This window comes from Rhodamnia argentea, chromosome 8, assembly GCF_020921035.1.
Source record: "Rhodamnia argentea isolate NSW1041297 chromosome 8, ASM2092103v1, whole genome shotgun sequence".
Taxonomy (NCBI): domain Eukaryota; kingdom Viridiplantae; phylum Streptophyta; class Magnoliopsida; order Myrtales; family Myrtaceae; genus Rhodamnia; species Rhodamnia argentea.
The window spans coordinates 21,162,147-21,181,438 of NC_063157.1; the positions used below are offsets into that span (position 1 = coordinate 21,162,147).

The 19,292-nt window shown below is 39.7% G+C and overlaps 2 protein-coding genes and 1 pseudogene across 2 annotated transcripts; all 3 read left to right on the plus strand.

Annotated features, from left to right (window-relative positions):
- Positions 1-789: 789 nt before the first annotated feature.
- LOC115748101 (probable serine/threonine-protein kinase PBL5) lies at positions 790-5,813 on the plus strand. The gene is made up of 8 exons (XM_030684501.2): positions 790-1,553; positions 1,720-1,862; positions 2,306-2,403; positions 2,935-3,554; positions 3,671-3,819; positions 4,253-4,471; positions 4,703-4,852; positions 5,406-5,813. Exons 1-8 carry the CDS (start codon positions 1,403-1,405, stop codon positions 5,622-5,624), a joined length of 1,749 nt encoding a protein of 582 aa, XP_030540361.1. The 5' UTR covers positions 790-1,402; the 3' UTR covers positions 5,625-5,813.
- Positions 5,814-8,383: 2,570 nt separating this feature from the next.
- Positions 8,384-12,814, plus strand: LOC115748100 (probable serine/threonine-protein kinase PBL5). The gene is made up of 11 exons (XM_048284335.1): positions 8,384-8,534; positions 8,721-8,798; positions 8,901-8,968; positions 9,061-9,174; positions 9,259-9,356; positions 9,920-10,422; positions 10,536-10,684; positions 11,182-11,436; positions 11,687-11,836; positions 12,194-12,372; positions 12,655-12,814. The coding sequence occupies exons 1-11, from the start codon at positions 8,384-8,386 to the stop codon at positions 12,812-12,814; spliced, it is 1,905 nt and encodes a 634-aa protein (XP_048140292.1).
- A 4,002-nt stretch (positions 12,815-16,816) lies between these two features.
- Positions 16,817-17,468, plus strand: LOC115748213 (annotated as a pseudogene).
- The last annotated feature ends 1,824 nt before the right edge of the window (positions 17,469-19,292 follow it).

Consider the following 19,292-nt stretch of genomic DNA (forward strand, 5'->3'; position numbering starts at 1 on the left):
TGTTTTGCGGAAAATAAATGATTTGAAATATATATTTTTTTTAAAAAATAGTTGCTTGTAATAGCTAGTCAATAGAAAATAACTTCATTATCGACAACTTTATTTATTTTTGTAAGCGATACAAGCAATGATATTTAGGAAAGTATTTTTTAAAATATTCATTTTTCGCTAAACAAACAAAACTTAAGCCGAGAAGAATTTGAAGATGGATGAGATCTAAGCCTCGTCAGAACGAAAATGCTTTACGGCAAATATATTTGCGTGGTGATGGATAATGTTGTAAAGTGACAGGTTATACGTGTGCGTTACCATCAAGGAGAGCTTAGAAGGCAATGTACAGAGTAATGTTGGAGGAGCTAACTTTTTTATAAGGACAATGCTCACTTGAGCGTCATAATTTTCTTTTTCGATCACTTGAGTGCCATGATAATTAAAAACGTTCCCTTGAGTATTATATTTTTTTTTATTACTTGAGTGCCATGATTCTAGGAAAATTAAATTTACCTTAGTGTCATAACTATTCATCACAAGTGCCATAAATCCGACGTGGCATGTAACTTATGGTGATCTTTTTCAAAACTTATGGCACTTAAGTGATCAATCATAAGCTATTGAAAGTTATGACATTCAAGTAAACCCATTTTTAAAAGTCGTGGCACTCAAACGATGCACAAAAGAAGCATTTATAGCTCTAAGTGAGCGCCATAAACAGTTATGACACCAGTGGTGAGGCGACATCACAAGTTCGGAGAAGAGAAGCTAAGCATAATTTTGCCAATTTCACCGGCCATTTGCGAACTAAGCGCAATTGCCTCGCAGTTGAGAAGCTATGAAAACGACATGGCGCGCTTTGGCAAAAGCAGTCCCACTCCTGTTTAAATTATCTTTAGGGAAGAGCACTTGCAATTGCCTAATTAATCACCTATTCGGCTGTCCGGATGCTGAGCAAATACCTTTTACAAAACCAAAGCAATGTTTTCAGGTTCATCGTTGCGCAGCCAAAACAACCTGAAAAATGACAAGAAGGAGCACAGCAATCCCTATGTTCATCGGCCTTTTCACTATATTCTTCTGTTTAGTTCCATTTGGTTCTAAGCCACGTCCAAAACCCGAAACTCATCTAGTAGACCGGACAAGAAGACAGACATCTCGAGGCAATTATTCCTAGGAAGACAAAAACCACCCTCCTGTCCTGATGCCAATATTCGACTAAGCAATGAAGTATCCTCTGAGCTCGGCATGAGTTATCCGAATTCAACCTATAGTTTGTGTCCCGATATTTCTTAATCTTGTCATCCTAAGTCCACCTGCCTTGGCGGTTCCGGTCCGCGCAGTATAAATGTTAGGAAGCTGTTTTTGAGAGCTCTTCTTGTCTGTCCTTTGGACTCGTGAAGAGAAAGCGATGTCGTCGGAGTCTCAAAGGGTGTTGGTGGTCGAAGATGCCTGGTGCAGGATTAGCCTGGGTGCGATCAAATGCAGTCTTCAGAGATTTCCGCTTCACCCTGGAGATAAGATTTTGCTCCTAGCGGTTCTCCGAAAAGTTTACCACCCATGTAAGTAGAGCAAGCAACATGCACCAGAGTTGCAAGACATTTTGGGTCCAAAAGAACATGATAGTGCACAAATGCGCGCACAATTTAGAATCGTATCCGCATGCGAGGGAAGTAGCAGAAAATATCATTAGTTGATCTCACTGCATGTCCGTTTCTTTGCTTCCAGTGGGTTACCAGATCAAAGCGGATTCAAGTGCATGGATGGGATCGAGCCAGAAATTTGTTCAGAAACAAGTGGAACGGAGGAAGGAAGAATACACTCATGCTGATGAGGCTATGGAAGTTTCCAAGCAATGCGAGTCTATGAAGGTCAATTACGAATCATGTCCAATGTCGTCGATATTTTTCTGCATCATGTACTTCAGTAGTTGTAAGTAGATAAGTTTTCTGTTGAAGTGAAAGATCCATCTGATAGATACCTGGAAAGTACATGCTAAGGATGTAGCAATAGGAAGTTTACCTAGTCCCAACTCTGTGTTCAGTAACAATGCCATGTCTTAACGGTCAAGAGCTGATATCCATGCTTCCTTCTTGTACATGAAGCGCAGAACTACAGAAAGCAGGGTTCTTGATTTGTTTTCTTCTACAATGTAAGATTCTATGATTTTTCCTTGTTTGGCTGTTAATATTTCAGCAACTATGCCAATGCCGCAACGGTATTCAAGAGAATATTCCGTCCTAGCCGAGATGTGCCCCTATTCGATTCTGTTCATTAAATGGCTGATACAAGTCTCCTGTTTGTCTAATTTCAGATTGAGTTGGACATAGATGTCCGTGGAGAAGTCTCCCTAAAGGAAGCTGTCCTAAAAGCTGCTGGAACTTTTAAGCCAACATGGGTGATACTAGACGGGTTAGTCCAACCTTTTGGTCATGAGACCATTTCATGATGTTTTGAGTGCTGGTTAGTGTTTTCTAATGTAAGGATAGTTCTTGTATCTAATCTTAGATTGCATCCTATATGACACTACGGTGTCTAAAACTTACCAAATAAAATCACAGACTAAAATGAAATACAACAAGATAATAAATCCGGGAGATTCATCCCTTATGATTGAACCAATCAGAAAAGAGACGGTGCATCTATTCTTACTCGACTGTACAGTTTTAAGGTGACGAGCGAATAGGGAACAATTTGGTTATCTATGCTTCTGGACTCACAGTAAGAGCAAAACACAAACTGTGTGTGAGGTTAAGATTGCTGTAGTAAAAGATGACTAGAATGATTGCATGGTAACAATTTATACAAGGATATCTGTCTGAGGTCATAATTTCATATAGTTTGTTACCTTTTCAGAGAGCGAACACGAGGGAGAGTATAAAGGTATCCAACATGAGCACGCTAGGAGATCGTATATTGTAATTCTAAAGTATCCTTTTGCAGGAAAATGAAAAAAGACACGGACTATCTCATTGCAGGACTCTCATGCGGGGTTTCGATAGTGAAACAAAACAACACCTTGGGAAAGTTGAGAGCGCCAAAAACTCAAAATCCTCAGAAACGGCACATAAACATTTCAGGCGACTTGATAGGAGGAGATGAAGTTAAACAGACAGAAAAACAGAGTCCTCAGAAACAACAAACACACGACTCGAGTGATTTGCCCGGCGGCATCGAACAGGAGCCAGAGATAAGAAATTACATTTGTTCAATCTGCAGTAACAGACGTCCAAAGAACGGATGGAAGAGAGAGTTCACTCATGCAGAGCTTCATGCTGCTACTGATGGATTTTCCACTAACAACTACCAATCAGAAAATTGGTTCGAAGTAGTCTTCAGGGGAGAGATGAATGGACTGAAGATTACTGTTAAGCAGCAGAAAAGTGCGAGCTTTCAGGGAGATGATAAGGAATTCCAATCCGCAGTTCACATGCTCAGTGAAGTTAGACACGAACATTTGGTCACCTTATTGGGTTCCTGTTCAGACGGAAACCACAGGTTGCTTGTTTATGAATTTGTGTGCAACGGTTCGTTGGACCAACATCTGTCAAGTAAAAACCACAGTTAAGAGCTCATAACTGTTAACGTCTCTCAATAAGCTTGCTTGTTGAAATTTTGCCTCGTGTATACATTCAGAGCATGAACCTAATCAATGAGATATTTGGTTTAACTAATGCAGGAGTTCCTGGTAAAATGCTCACATGGGATCAAAGGATAAAAATTGCCATGGGAGCTGCCAAGGGCTTAAAGTATCTGCATGACAACAACATTGTTCACCGAAATTTGAGATCCAACAACATCCTCTTAACTCATGATTACAAACCTCTGGTAAGAGTTACGTAATACGTTTCTTTATGATTCTATATGAAAGATGCGGACTACAGTTGTTTTGTGACCCCTTAGCATATTAGTGAAAGCATTTTTATAGCCAAGGGAATGCAAAACTATATACAAAATGGGCATATATTATTTTTATCTATTGGCAATTGAAAAGAAAATGCTAGTCGTGAGCGCACTAAGATCTTTGACATCTCAACATCAGCAAATGGAAAATTCATTTCTGTTCAAATCAATACCTGAAAGAATAAGATCAGAACAATTTTCAGAAGGTTTATACTCTTGATGGACTAACAACCTAGGTAAGAAACTAGTAGGTCAAGCGAAGTGAAGACTACGCACTCGTGAATTAATCCTGATCTGATCACCACTTTATTTATGATAATCACGAATCATATGACATGCTGTACTTCTTATGTAACAGCTTGGAGATTTTGGGCTGGAAATGACTCTACGTGAAGACTCTGATCTCTCATCTGAGACGAGAATTGCAACTATACCATACTTGGCTCCAGAATATGCAGATTCTGGTGAAGTGTCTCAAAAGACCGACTGTTATTCCTTTGGTGTTATACTGTTACAGCTGATAACTGGATTGAGGAGCACAGATCCATCATTTGGCAATCGTAGCATTGTAGGATGGGTAAATGTCTCAATGCTTCATACCTAGTCTGCTTGCATGAGTGATTCTATTGATCTAGCAAAGAAAGACACAATTAATGATTAGTGCTTCCCGTTAATTTTACATTTAGCGGTGTAAGTAGGATATTACTATCGAATGAGATATGTTGCATGCTTCACTTTGTGAACTGAGTGCTTTAGTTTCGGGTCTGAAAGCTCTAGTACTTACATTGCTCTGCTAGAAATGTTACAGGCAAGGCAATTGCTAAGAGAAAAAAACTACCCAGAATTGATTGAACACAGCCTGACCGACTCTTACGATGTCCACCAACTCGCTTGGGTGATTCGAGTTGCAGTTAAGTGCCTGAAAAAGGACCCCAACAGGAGAATATCTATGGACCAGGTCAGAGTCGCCAGTCATAAGTGCCGTTAATATACTAACTGTGCACGGATGCATTCTCCTCTCCTTTTTATGCTTATCTTCCATGATTGAAGTGCAGAAACACTACTTAATAGTCCATTCATCAGCAATCTGATATCACACCAGGCATGGTTCTCTCTTGTTATCAGAATAAATAAAAGTCATTTTGTTTTTCTCGTACTCTGTGAAGGATTATCCAATGCTTACGACCGGTTGTGAAGCACCTCTTTTAATGCAGTTGGAGCTTACGACCGGTTGTGAAACACTATCATATTGTTTTTGTCGAACCGTTCTTGACCAATATCTCCGCATTCGACTTCTAAACCTTTGATTTTTTAATATTTGCATAGTGAATCGTGAAACTAATAAGTATCGAGTGACTGTTCTCATTTCCTCAAATGCCACTACTTTCACATTAGCGCGAACAACATGCTCACATGTCACCTAGAGCTTTATATCTTCCAAGCCTTCCACTGGTTCAAATTTTCTTCTACCCAGATGTTGGCAGTCTGATTGTTATTCGACTTAAACGCAGGTAATTCATGCATTAAGTTACATAGTAGAAGGAAAAACTCTTCCAGTTATGAGGGAGCGACCCCGACCGGAACCAAATGAGCCCTCCGCTGTTTCACCGCACAACTATGAAAGCTTCATGCAACAACCATCATCCCCAGGTGGAATGGATGATCTGACAACAGGATTGGTACCATCAATTACTGCAAAAGAATACTACAGGACCACAATTGCCATTTAATTGTACCTTAGAGATTCTCAGCTGTTGAGATACTCAAAATAAGAGTACGTCCTTACCAGAAATTGTTTTGATGATACATTGCTTTACTATTGCTTCCCAAAGATCAGCTCCAATGACGTTTTCCACGTCCACACATAAAAGCAATCGTCCCCGACGAAAACAAAATCTGTACAACGAACAATGATGAAGTGATTTGAAAGAAAGGAGATTTTGACCATTTTCTTTGATCTTTGCTGTTTTTATTGTTGGAAAAAATTAATGGAATGGAGTAACAATATGGTCGGATTTTGAGATGTGTAGTCACTCTCTTTTAGGATCAATTTGCCCCATAAAGTTGCTATAGGTTTCTGGCAAATTCCCTTCAGGATACAACAAAGTCGCGACGAGACTATTGGATAGCAATTCCAGTAAATCTCATAAAACTCTCTACGAAATAATGAAGATTGGCTGTCTCTCTTTTGAAGGAAAACGAAAGAATAAAAGTTGACTGCAGAAATTGAACAGAATTGTCATTTATGTAAGACTTATAGAACACACCTTGGTGTCCAAACCGCCCATGTACGAATGCACCTATTCATGTTCGAAACATCGCACTTATTCATGTCCGAAATATCGCACCAATTCATGTCCGAAACATTACAATTCGGACATGACTGTTCGTGAGTGATAACAATCATTCGGACACAACGGTTCGTAAGTGACAATCACCATTCGGACGCAACTGTTCATGTATGAACGGTCATAATTACTAATATAGAATATAAATATAAAAAAGAATTGATTTCGAAAAAGAAAAAAAAAAAATAATAATTAAGGTTTATTTCCGTCCGCGGCGCGCAAGCGTGCTAAGTGCGTCTAATAATCGCGCACCTGCACATGGGTATAGTGGGGTCTAGCCCACTTGCCCATTTCTTTATTCTAAAAGATTATTGTGGCCTTCTAACTAATAAAAAGACTTGCACTCTTCTTTTTATCCTATGTGGGATTGAAAAGGCAGCTTTTTGTTTTAACAAACAAACTTCAACATTTATGACACTCTTCTTAGCTCTTTGATCCATTTCCAGGTTTATTGCAGGTAAAACACCCACGACAGAAGACGCATATTATTCACCACATAAATCTGATCTTCCACGGTTGATCTTTGTTGGTTTATGACACCTTTAAGTCGATAAATTAAACAAGAAAAACATTTTTTACGAGGTTTGGTTCGATGAGAGGAACTTATCCTGCCATGCCAAGGTCTGTTGTTCAGCAAATGCGCTAATGGAACAAGAAATTAAGCTTAGGAAGTAACAGCGCGGTCCTGTAAAGCCAAATTAACTTCGTCCTCCAAAGAAGCAATCCTAGGAACACAATGGGATATTCCCACTCCAAATTCCAAAGGTCCAAATACTCTTGTTTGGATAGCAAACCAGGAAATCATTGGTGAAGAAGTTGACCACAAGGAAGGAAGAAAAAACAGTAGATTGACAACAGCATCACCATAATTTGGTGCATTCAACTTTATGAACCGTTGAAATTCTGAAGGAGCTGCCTGAGGCTTAAAGTATCTGCATGAAACCAACATCTCGGCAAGAATATATTGTATGCATGCCGGGGAATGTTTAAAAACTGGATCTTGTTTTATGAAGCTTCAGCATCTTATTTTTATCTAGTCTCTCGCAGATTACAAATTGAGGTTGATCACTAGTGCTTTGCTTGAATCAACATGGCTCTGAAGCGAACCATTGTGTCTCCGTAATCTACGTGGTCATTAGCGCATTCGAGCCCGTATTTTTGCTTCTTATTATACTCACCAACTATTTACGGGAATTTAATGATTTTCGGCAGTACTATTGCTTCCAAGTAGGTGTACCGGTTGGATCCCGGAATTTCTTAGCTGTTCTAATTTCCTAAGGCAAACACGTCAACTAGGTGTTGAACCTGAGTAGTACTAGTACCACTCTTGGCGCAATTCTCCATCTATCGTACAGGAATTTCTCTTTGTTAAAAACGTGACCCTTTTGGATGAGCTTGGGGTTCGTAACTTGATGGGTATGAGGGCGGCACTTCTTCATTGTAAAGATGCTGACTTTATTCTTGCTACAACCGGAGCTCCAAAACAGGCATGATGGTGATACTGATGTCCAATTCAAGTGGTCCCATTCTAAAAGCTTAAGTTGTCATACGAAGCTCCGATTTAATATTTATGAACTTTTTAAACCAAGTTCGTACAAGAATTACGCATCGAATGGTCATGTTATGGTGAGAAACTATGTCTTACTAGATAAGTTGGATGACGATCCTTGTTATTCCCCCACAAATTTTTTTCAAGGTGTTTGGACCCATATTTGATGGATGAGAGTTCGACAAATAAAAGTAGCTACATAGAAAAGTTTAAACCATTCATATCGCATAAACGGCTAACTTCAATTTTGCCCCTCTCTTTGTCGGACCCTTCAGTGTTCGCGACCTTGAATTCTATGTCATCATCAATCCAATCATTGTTCACTTTTTGTCTTTTCCGGCGAAGAACAACGAATTTACCTTACTTAAAACCTCGCGGGCCCCAGCCCTAGCAGTTTATTCCGCTGGATCAATGGGATCCCAAAGAAATTACAAGGCAAAACATGCCCGGACAATGGTGAATGGACTCGCCAAGGTCTATTTGCCTTGGCCAATTAAAACTCATTGCATATTCTACCATAAAAACTGAGTTTGAGAACTTTTCCCACTTGCCATGCTCCCTAGCCTTCGACACTTTGACTTGATAAGCAATCATGTCTGCAGAAGCTCAGAGGGTATTGGTGATTGAAGACGCTTCACCAGGAAACAGCCCGAACGCTATCAAATACGTCTTACATGGCTCTAGGATTTTTCCTGGAGACAAGCTGAAGCTCCTGGGAGTTCTCCGCGACTTTAGACACCCACGTAAGTAAGCGAGGAAGATGCATGAACTCTTGTGAGAACATGATAATGAGTTAATGCACCCGCATGTTAGAACTCATAGAAGGGAATGGAAGAAAAATACAGCGATATTGATCTCGCTCTACGACTTTTTTCTGTGAACTCCACTCTTTTGACTTGCCCTTATCACTTTTTCCTAGTGGGTTACAGGATCAAGATGGGTTCAAGTTCCTGGCCCGGACTACGCCAGGATATTGTCAGGGAACAAGTTGCATGGAAGCGAGAAGAGTACATCAACAACAGTGAAGTTTTAAAGGTTTCACGGCAATGCAACTCTATGAAGGTCAGGCAATGCCTTTCTGCATTATAGTCTTCAGTAATTGTAAATAGGTAAATTTTCAGTTGAAGTGAAACATCCAATTGAGCAAGTAGATGGAAAGATATATTGTAGACGTGTGGTAAAAAGCTTTACGCTGTCCAATATCTGAATACTAAATTGTCATTCTATGTTCGACGACTGCCGTCAATCTAAAGTTACTGATCTAACCAGTCAACAGAACTGTGTCTACGTTATAAGTACGTGCATCCTTCTAGCATGAGGAGACTGCCCGGTTTAGCTGCTAATATTCAAGCTCAGTTCCAGAATTTGCGCAAGTCCACAACTGTATGCCGCAAAATGTTCTATTGTAGGAGTGATGTGCCCCAATGTGACTGTTAGTTAAATGGCTCTTTGCTCGTCAAACTGCAGATTGCTCTGGATATAGATGTACAAGGAGGAGCTTCTCCAAAAGAAGAAATCCTAAAAGCTGCTGAGACTTTTAGGGCAACATGGATAATACTCGACAGGTTAGTCAAACTTTTCGGTCATGAGACCAACGCATGTTGCTTTGAGTATTAATTGGTGTATCTACTGCTAGAGTTATCTTTCCATGTATACCTTATACTTCGTTTCAGAGTACACTAAATAGTCTATAACTTACCAGAAAATTCGCAGACCAAGATACTTTCCAACCCAAATGAATTAGTGAATGCGTTGAGCAGATACATATCTCACTGTTAACAAAAGCGGGAAAGAGATTTTAGATCATCCTTAACAGTCCACAACAGCTTTAAGGCAATAGGAGCTAAATGGAATAAATTGACTGGCAATGATCACATGTAAAGCTAACAAAGTCCATCACCTATTCTGATTGGATGATAGATTGAACACTCTGCATTACAGGGCGATTTAAACGGTGATTTTGAAATAAGTAGCTTCAAAGGTCAGGGTAAATGACACGTTTTCATCACTTAACTGCCGTTTTTGAGCTGGTAACCTATCAAATAGACCCGAAAGCTACTAAAATTTTCCGACATGAGCATGCCCTAGTTCTCATTTTTATGACATTCTGGAAGTACCCTTGCAACAGGAAAATGGAAAAAGACAAGGATTATCTCATGGAAAGACTCTCATGTGGAATTTCAATAGTAAAACGCGATCATACCATTCAAGAGCTGAGACAGCCAAGTGCGTGGAATCTGCAGATGCAACATAGACGCAACTCTAGCAACTCAACAGGAAGTGATGAACCAGATCCAATGAGCAGGCACTACATTTGTTCCGTTTGCCACAACAGACGTCCAAGTATGGGATGGAAGAGAGACTTCGCTTTTGCAGAGATTATGGCTGCTATTAAGGGTATTTCTCAGAAAATCGCTTTGGACTCTGGAGTAGCCTGCAGGGGCGAGCTTAATGGACTGAAAATTACTGTTAAGCAGCACAACAACGCATGCTTCCAATCCAAAGTTCCCAAGCTCAGTGAAGTGAGACATGAAAATCTGGCCATGCTGCTAGGTTCATGTTCAGAAGGAAATCACAGGCTGCTTGTTTCTGAATATGTCTGCAATGGTTCGCTGGACAATCATCTGTCCAGTAAAGAAAGAAGTTAATACCACGTACCTTTTGATGTCATGCACAAATTTGTCATCCGTGCGCACAATGGAATGTAGAGTCTAATGAGTACGATGTATGTCTTAATAATGCAGGAAATCCGGGTAGACTTCTGAGGTTGGATCAAAGGATGAAAATCGCCTTAGGAGCTGCTAGAGGCTTGGAATATCTCCATGTAAACAACATCATCCACCGAAATTTGAGGCCTGACAACATCCTCTTAACTCATGATTACGAACCGCTGGTAAGTGCGCCTCATAATTTTCGTAATGACTCTTATGAAAGCAATGAAACTTGTTACATAATTGGTTTGTGGACGAAACAGTTGATCTCTTTTTGCTCCAAAATTTATGCAGCATATTTTGCGTATAGTCATAGCATAATACCAATTGGACATTTCATTTACTTCATATGATCTTTTGTATATTTCAACACAAGCGAATGTATAATTTAGAGTCCTCATTACAAGTTTAGTGAACACGTGAATAGACATGTTCAGAAAACTGAGAAGACATATACCCCAAAAAATTCATTTCATCCTTGTGGCAGCAAATAATAGATGAAAAGGAGTCACTGGTTTCATTAGCTCTAGCAGGGGAATAACTTAGTAGAGAGTAATGACAAGTGCAAAGCCGATCAAAATAAGTAAAGATCACTCGTTCCATGTAGAGATTGCAATTTGACCACCAAAGCAATTTGCAGCATCAAATCATCTGATATGCTGTATCACTTGTGTAACAGCTAGGAGATTTTGGCCTTGAAATGACTCTGTATGAAGACTCTGATATCTCTTCTGAGACAAAGATCGGAACTTTGCCATACTTGGCTCCAGAATACGAAGATTCCGGCGAAGTGGGTCAAAAGAGCGACTGCTATTCCTTTGGGGTCATACTTCTACATCTGATCACAGGACTAGGAAGTACAGACCCGTTACTTGAAGACCAAACTATTGTAGAATGGGTAACCGCCTCAACGCTTCTTATACAGTCTCTGCCTGTATGGTGCGACTTCTACTGATCAAACTAGGCCTGAAACATTTCGCTAAAAATGCACGTCATTCGAATTTTTCCTCTTTTACCATTTAATGAAGGACAAAAAAGGGAACCCAGTAAAGATGCTCTGCATGATTTATTCTGTGAAAGATTGCTTTATTGACCACACTGCAAGGAACTCAGGTCAAGATGGGAAAACTTTAGCACTTATTAGATTGCTCTTCTTCTCTTTTTGAGAGCTTGCAGTTTTGCAGGCAAAACCATTGTTAAAAGAAAAGAACTACAGCAAATTGATCGAACACAGCATGGTTGACTCTTATGATTTCGACCAACTCTCTGGGCTGATTCAAGTGGCAGAAAAATGCCTGAGCAAGAATCCTTGCAGGAGGATGTCCATGGACCAGGTCAGTGTGGCTAAATTTTCTCATATTCTGTATAATCACCGCCTGGAAATTGGTTTACTCCACATTGAGTATGATAAACAAGTGTCCTACAGGCAGTCTTCGACATTATCTTATTTGTTGTAAATCATCTTAGCAAATAGAGAAGCTACTTCTGAAGTGTCAAGAAACTCACCATTTCTGCAATTTCGCAAATAATATGCACCCTCCTTTACATTTAATCGAAATGTGGAGATCCGTGCTCTTGTGGCGCGATACAAAGCTTCCTGCCGGCGGGCTTTTTACATTTCGGCTGCTTCTATTCGTCAGGAACGTCTTCCGTGATTGGGAGGCAACTTCACTTTCTCTCTGCATTTTCAGTCAAAAGAGTCAGTGGTACTAATCAACGGAAGTGAATTACAGGTGGTTAAAGCGTTGAATCGAATAGTAGACGGCAACACCGGGCCTGTTATGAGGAGCTTCTCGCCGGCACAATCAGATTCTCGAAGTGGCATTCAGGACTTCTCCTCCTCCTCCTCCTCCTCCTCCTCCTCCTCCGGGTTTCTCTCTGATGATAATTTCTTCGCTACACGAACATCGGCAATACATCTTTGCGCGTGACACCCACGACACCGCTGCAAGGAAATTCAAGCCTTCAATCGACCCGGAAGCCGGTCGTCCAATGAGACGAGGAACTCTCTGGGCTAATCCGGCCACCGACGGCTCGTGGCTCGGCGGAGCTTCGGAAGGATCGGTTGCTGGAAGTTGTCGCCATTCGAGCGGTACTGTGGTGGCCGGATTAGCGAAAGGTGTTCACGCTCCTTCTGCTCCGTTCGCTGAAGCCCTAGCTGTGAGAGGCGCGTGCTTGTGCTTGTTACTCTGTCAGAAGGAACTGATCTGCGCACTGATGGCGCCACTGGCAGCTTATCAGGTTATGATCTGGTGGGAGGAGGGAGGGAGCTTGAAAATATGCTGACCGATGGACACGTGTCGACCCCCTAATGGGATGTCTCGTTGCTGACATGGCAAAACAAGAGCACCCAATATTTTCTCCACCTGTGGAGTTTATCACGGGCCAATCCGAAAGCCCATGAGCCTTACGTGGTACAACCGAAGAGTACTAGGATCCATGCTTGTTCAACCTTTTTAACTTTTAATAAATAAAAAAAGGCATTTTTAATCTACTTAGCGATAGTGTTAGAGGATGTCAAACTTATGCACGCATCACCAAAAGATAAAGCTATATCAACAGATGGAGTTCTTAATATGTGCTCATTATCGAAGACGGATTCGGTGATCAACCGTCGATTATGGTGTGAAGAAGTCATAGATATGCACTTTGAGCGTATAACCAATAATCTTGTTCTGATGATTTCTCTTGTTATTTGAAACTTGTTTTATTTTGAAGTTGTCCGGAATGTATTTTGGTTTGCGGTTAAATTACGATATTTCTCTCTTGTATCCCGAGAAAGTAAATAAAATGAAATATTACTTTTGATAAAAAAAAAAAACTACAAATTGGATCGCTAAAGTTCATCATAATGAAAAAATTCCCCCTTATGTTATAGCATTACTCGTTTACGAATGAGGGAGTTTTTTCAATCCAAATACAATAATTATTAATAGGGGAGCAACGGTTGTGATAGCACATATATTCTTGAAAGATAAGGGTATGCTTTTAGTTGCAGAGTATGCTTTGTTGTTTATTTTCTGTTATTTGCTTGTATTCTATGTACCTCTTGAATGTTATCGTAATTAATGAATGAAATCTCTTTTTCGAAAAAAAAAAAAAATAGAAAACCAATGCGGTTTCCAAATAAAAAAGGAATCGGCCTGACCGGTTCACTTTCGATATTTTGCCGTGAACTGATCGGTTCGATTCGGACACCGGCCTTACGAGGCCGGCTCTAGAATAGAGCCTGTTTTGATTCTTTTGATTTTTGAAGCAGTGAACCGTTTGACCAAACAAAAAAAAAATGCAGTGAACCGATTCCACTTCTCAGATTCGGTCAGGTCTTCTTTGAATCTCTGACGGCGTGCGATTGCGCCTCCTCGGGCGATTCGATCTCTACTTCTTTCGCGATTCGCCATTCTCCCTGTGTTGGTGAGGAATCTCTCCAGTTTTTATCTGTCTGTTCCACTTTTCTCCATTAACAAAATCTTTGTTTAGTTTAGAATTTGTGCCTTGCGTGAATGGAAGTTCAGTTTGATTTTAACTGTGAGTACTCGATAATATGGAATTAATATCACTTCAATGACATGCTATGCAACCACGTATAAACTTTACAATGCCGTCAATCCTTCAAAATGCATGGGTTTGCCAGAAATCTGATTCTTTCTGGTTTTCTGGTGTGAAATTTGATCTATCTACAGTGGAAATAATGTGGTCTATGGTGTTTTGACCATAATTGTCAGTTGGATGTGTTGTTCTTTGGCTATTTCGGTAATGGTGTTTTTCTTTTTCCTCTCTTTTTTTGCCCTTAATAAACTTTACAGAGGTATCTCTTTTCAGTTGGCATCAAGTGAAGTCTGTAGGCTCATTTGTTTCACTGAAAACTTCATGATAAAGGAAAATATTTCATAGAAATTATTTTTAAGGAAAATGGTTCGTTGGTTTGGTGGTTTAGAGAAAGTGATTTCTTTCTAGCCAAAAGGGGAACGAAAAGGGGAAGTCGTTTTCCCCCAATTTAAGCTCGTTGTTTTCAGTCAATGTAAAACGTTTTCCTTAAATCGGTTTGTTTCCATCATTTAAACACCGGAAGGTCGGAAAACGATTTCCTGGAGACAATTTTCATTCAAGTCAAAAGGGCCCTTAATTGGTTCTGCTTTCGAAGCATGAGAAGTGGATTCATTTCAGTGTTTACAAGCTTAGCCCTCTGATCAAGCCATTTTGCGTTCTCTTTGTATTCTTAAGAACTAGATCAAGTAATGCTCTTTGTATTCTTTGGTTAATTTGCCAACTTCAACTGTTGGTTAGTCTCCTAGTCTTCATAGTTCTCTTGTGGTTTAGCGATGATGTTGGTGCTCGGTTGCTGGGTGATCTGCTGTTGCTTCTCATTTTTCCTAGATAAAGTCCTCAACTGGTGTGCAGTATTTCTCACTTGTGGAAAGCTAGGAAAAGGAGATTGCATGAAGCTGGTTTCATTCCTGACGTCAACATCCTTTTTCCCGATGTTGTGGCTGATTATCGACTTAGATTGATTGGTTGTAAATCTATTAAGGCTAAGGCGCAGATGTGTCATGCTTAGCTATGATGTATTATATTTAAAGTTTGCTACTAGGGGTGAGTGGTTCCCGGGTTCCATACAGGTTCTACCTAGAACCTACCCATCGAAACAGGTTTTTCATATTTTGGAACCCGAAACCTACCCAAGATGAAAAATTGCTACTTCAGAGTCTAAAGGTCTTGGATCAATTAAATAAAAAAATGTATCAGAAAAAAAAAAAGCGTTGGCTGCTTCTCATTTTTACCTCGTAATTAGCAGGTTCGATTCAAGCCAGTTCTAGAGTCCGCAGTGCAGTTCCCGGCATCAAAAACTGGAAATCAGCTCTAACAAGGTAGATTCAAGTTCCTGGTCTGGAGCCTACAACCCTGGAACTGATGCACTAACGCGGAGGGGTAAGGTCAAGATTTTGTTCCGATAGGGTTCATGTCATATGTCGAAAGGTTTTTTGGACTGCAGTATTTAATCTGAAGAACTCTTGCCACTTGGACACTGGCTTTTCGAGAGAATTGACTTTTGAGTAGTGAAAATTTGCTTTTCTTACCTCTCGTTTCTCTCTCTTTTCTTTGTCTTTTCTACATTTTTTATGTGAGGTGGGTCACCAGTAGGGGTGAGCAAATTGGGATTTGGTGTCATTTTACTGAAGGCTTGCTTCTGTGAGTATTGAGAATCTGAGCCTGTGTGTTAGTGTTGGTAGAGGATGCTAATTTGGAGTGGTTTTGTGAAATTTAGATCTGTGATCCACCAAAAGTGGAAACAATGTGGTATATATGGAACTTGGTAGTGTTTTGACAATGATTGTGAGTTGGATGTGTTGTTCTTTGGCTGTTACAGCTAATAGTGTCTTCTTCTTTTTTTGGCCAAAATAAACTTCACAGAGGTTTCTCTTTGCAATCAGCATCAAGTGGGATATGCAAAGCAGAAGGAAATGTTGTTTTTTGTTCTTTCGCTCCGGGTATGAACAGTTTGGAATCTTGAATGCTATTCCCTATACTTGAAGTTGTGATATGACGTTCAAGGAACTTATTCTTGTACTTATACAAGTGCATTTAATGACTTTTTAGAATCCTTCAGCCTATGTGTTTTGGATCTATGTTTTTTGAAATCGTTGAATGATCCGCTACTTGAGGCAAATGGAATTATCATGATATCTTGGGATTTTTTAGATAAATTGATAGCTGGAGAGAACAATAGTCTACAGCATTCTAAGCATTCTAAACCGTACTGGACGCATGGGATTTTTCTAGAGGGAATACTTGGGTCTCTTGTGAAGGATGAAACATCCGTATATTGTCTTCCTAAAAAGGTAAGTATGAAATTTTTTGGAAAAAAAAAAACAAAAATGTAGGCCAGTTCCTGGGTCCGGGGTCCACCGGTTTGGCTCCTATTCCAAAAATTGGGAATCGGCTCTGATAGGGTAGGTTGCAGGTTCTTGGTTTGGAACCTACCCACTCTGAAATCGGTATTATCCATAAAATGCTGGTAGCCAGAAAATGTAGTTGGATAGTGGTGATCTCCTTAACTCGGTGAGTATGTTGGTTTTGGTAGACAGAAATTTTGAAGAATGATTGTGGATTCACTTAATTCTGTTATTTGATCCAGATTTTCATTTTCAAGCATTTGACTATTAAATGTCGGTGTCCACTTAGCTTGTTTTGCATGCATGTTATCTCCTATATCTGAGGAGAGCATCAGAGGCAAAAATTATATCCGGCAGAGGCGAAAAATGTATACCAAATTGAGAATAGTATTACCATAAGGCTGGAATTCACGATAGCGAACTGCTTTCTCTTCAGCTGTGTTCACATGAATTGTCATCTTCACTAAGACTGCAAAGGATGAAGCTTCATTCACTTCTCAGATCTGCATATATTCGGCTTTATCTCATGGGAATTACAGGACCATTGCAATCCCGCTCACTCCAACATGATTTTATCCCCAGAGATCCCAAAGCCAAGCCTAAGAGGTACAAATACCCAGCTTTTTATGATCCATATGGCCCAAGACCTCCACCCTCGTTTAAAATCATTCAGCCTGCTGAACATATAGCAGGAATGCCACCTGAAGAACGCTCTCAAATTGGACTTGCTCTTCGAGACAGACTAAGGCATCCCAAGATGCAGTCTATCTCTGCCAAATAAGGCATGGATCTAGGCCCACAAGGAAAAGCAGGATCCGACAAGGCTGAGGAAAAGAAGGCAGAGAAAACAGCATTCAATGTGAAGTTGGAGAAATTCAACTTGGCTGCAAAGATTAAAGTGATTAAAGAAGTCAGGGCATTCACCAATTTGGGGTTGGAGGCTAAGGACCTTGTCGAGAAGGTCCCTGTTTTGCTTAAACTGGGTGTCACCAAGGAAGAGGCAAATGACATAATAGAGAAACTACAGGCTTGTGGAGGAGTTGCAGTGATGGAATGAGAGCTCCAACCCGGAATAGCAATCGAGAGCTATATGGATAAAATAACTCGCATGAATGAGCTTTCGACTTTGTTGAGATGTTCCTGACAAATTACAGCCGTACGTTGGAACTCAGAAATGCCAGATGGCATTCAAGTTGCATTCATCTGAATACTTTGCTGGAACTGGCTCTATGGTAGGGTAACTCGTATCTTTCAGATCTACGTGAGTTTTGGCTTTAACATGTTGTAGAAGTCTTCCGAGACCATTGGTAATTGCTGGTGACAGAATAAAGAACTGCTGCTCCTGGAGCTTGATTGGAACCAACACATTTTACAGTCATAGATGTCTACATGGTATACAATAGTCTTGATGCTCGAGTTTTGTAAATATTTCAGTTGGATTGATGAGATCAAATGCTTCTTCTTCTCCTCTCTTTTGGAGAATGAGCAGTGTGATTGCCATTGATACGATGAGGAAGAGACAGATAAGCATATTCTTGCATGTGGATCGTGCTTCGGTGATGTTTTGAGATGAGGAATAAGAGTGCCATGGCGAGCGGCACGAAGAGAATGTTAGATGTATGCATTAATGCAACTATGTAATAGTTGCATATTAGGGATTTCAGTTGTATTTTTAATTTTTTATTTAATTAATAGTAAAGGCGTGTTCATTCATTTGTCCAATTATTTATATATGTGAATGATTTTGTAAGATCGGTTGTGTCTTAATCTATTCTTGAGATGTCAATAATATTGTGATGGGTTCACAATTAGACTGAATTTTTAAATTGTTCCTGGGTCAATGAATCATTGAGTGGATAGTAATGATCCTGTTAAGACCGATGTATTCTTAACTTCATCATTTAGTATTAGATACTTAAGGGAATGACGAGTCATAGATGCTTGTACCAAAAAAGTTCACTAAACGTGACACGCATTGAACGATTAACAACATAAAAGCTTTTAGCATTGTCAATGTATAATGTTCATGCTCTGGTCTTGTGTAAATAATCCTTAGATCTAAGGTATAGTCATGACTTGTGTGTTGGATAGTTATAGTTCATGAGTACACGTATTGCCAATTCGTTGATCCGTCTCTGTACTTAATGGTCATAGTTTGTTCACATACAAAATTACACTTGTGTGCAAAATGGAATCTGTCTCCTTGTTACATGCAAGGTACAATAATTATGTCTAATGCGATCTAATCGTAACACTACATTGAAATCCTCTGTCGGGGTTGTAATCGAGAATGAAATATTTATGACTCGTATAAAATGAATGTCAATTCGATTTGTGTTGACCAAAAAAAAAAAAAGATTTGTACATATGATCGAATTAGTGGCTTTACAAATATTCCATGATCTTTGTTTGATTTAGACATAGTAAGTAGAGAGATTGAATTACAATGTAGCCAAAGCCGACATGTTTATTATATTCTTAAACCATTCACACTATTTGAGTAGTCATGACATATTACTAGATGTTACTCATCGCTTGTAGGAGCTGGAGATTGATCGGGACGATCACTTCTCTTAGTACATGTCTTACTAACAGCTCAATGATGAACATAGAGATATCACGCACCTTAACTAATACATGATGACGTTGAACGTCAAAGACAATACTGCAAATATGTTTGCAATCACGACTATAGAACCGGTCGGATTGAAATTAAATTAAATGAGATTTAATTTAGTTATTATTTTTTGTTATGGGCGCACGGGCATATAATGCACACGCTGATATATATATAGGGTAAGAACCCAATTCATTATCTTGGGCAAAAGCAAACTCCTTAGCTTAGTGAAGAAGCAATCTTCTTATCTTAGTGAAGAAGCAATGTGGAAGCTTGGTG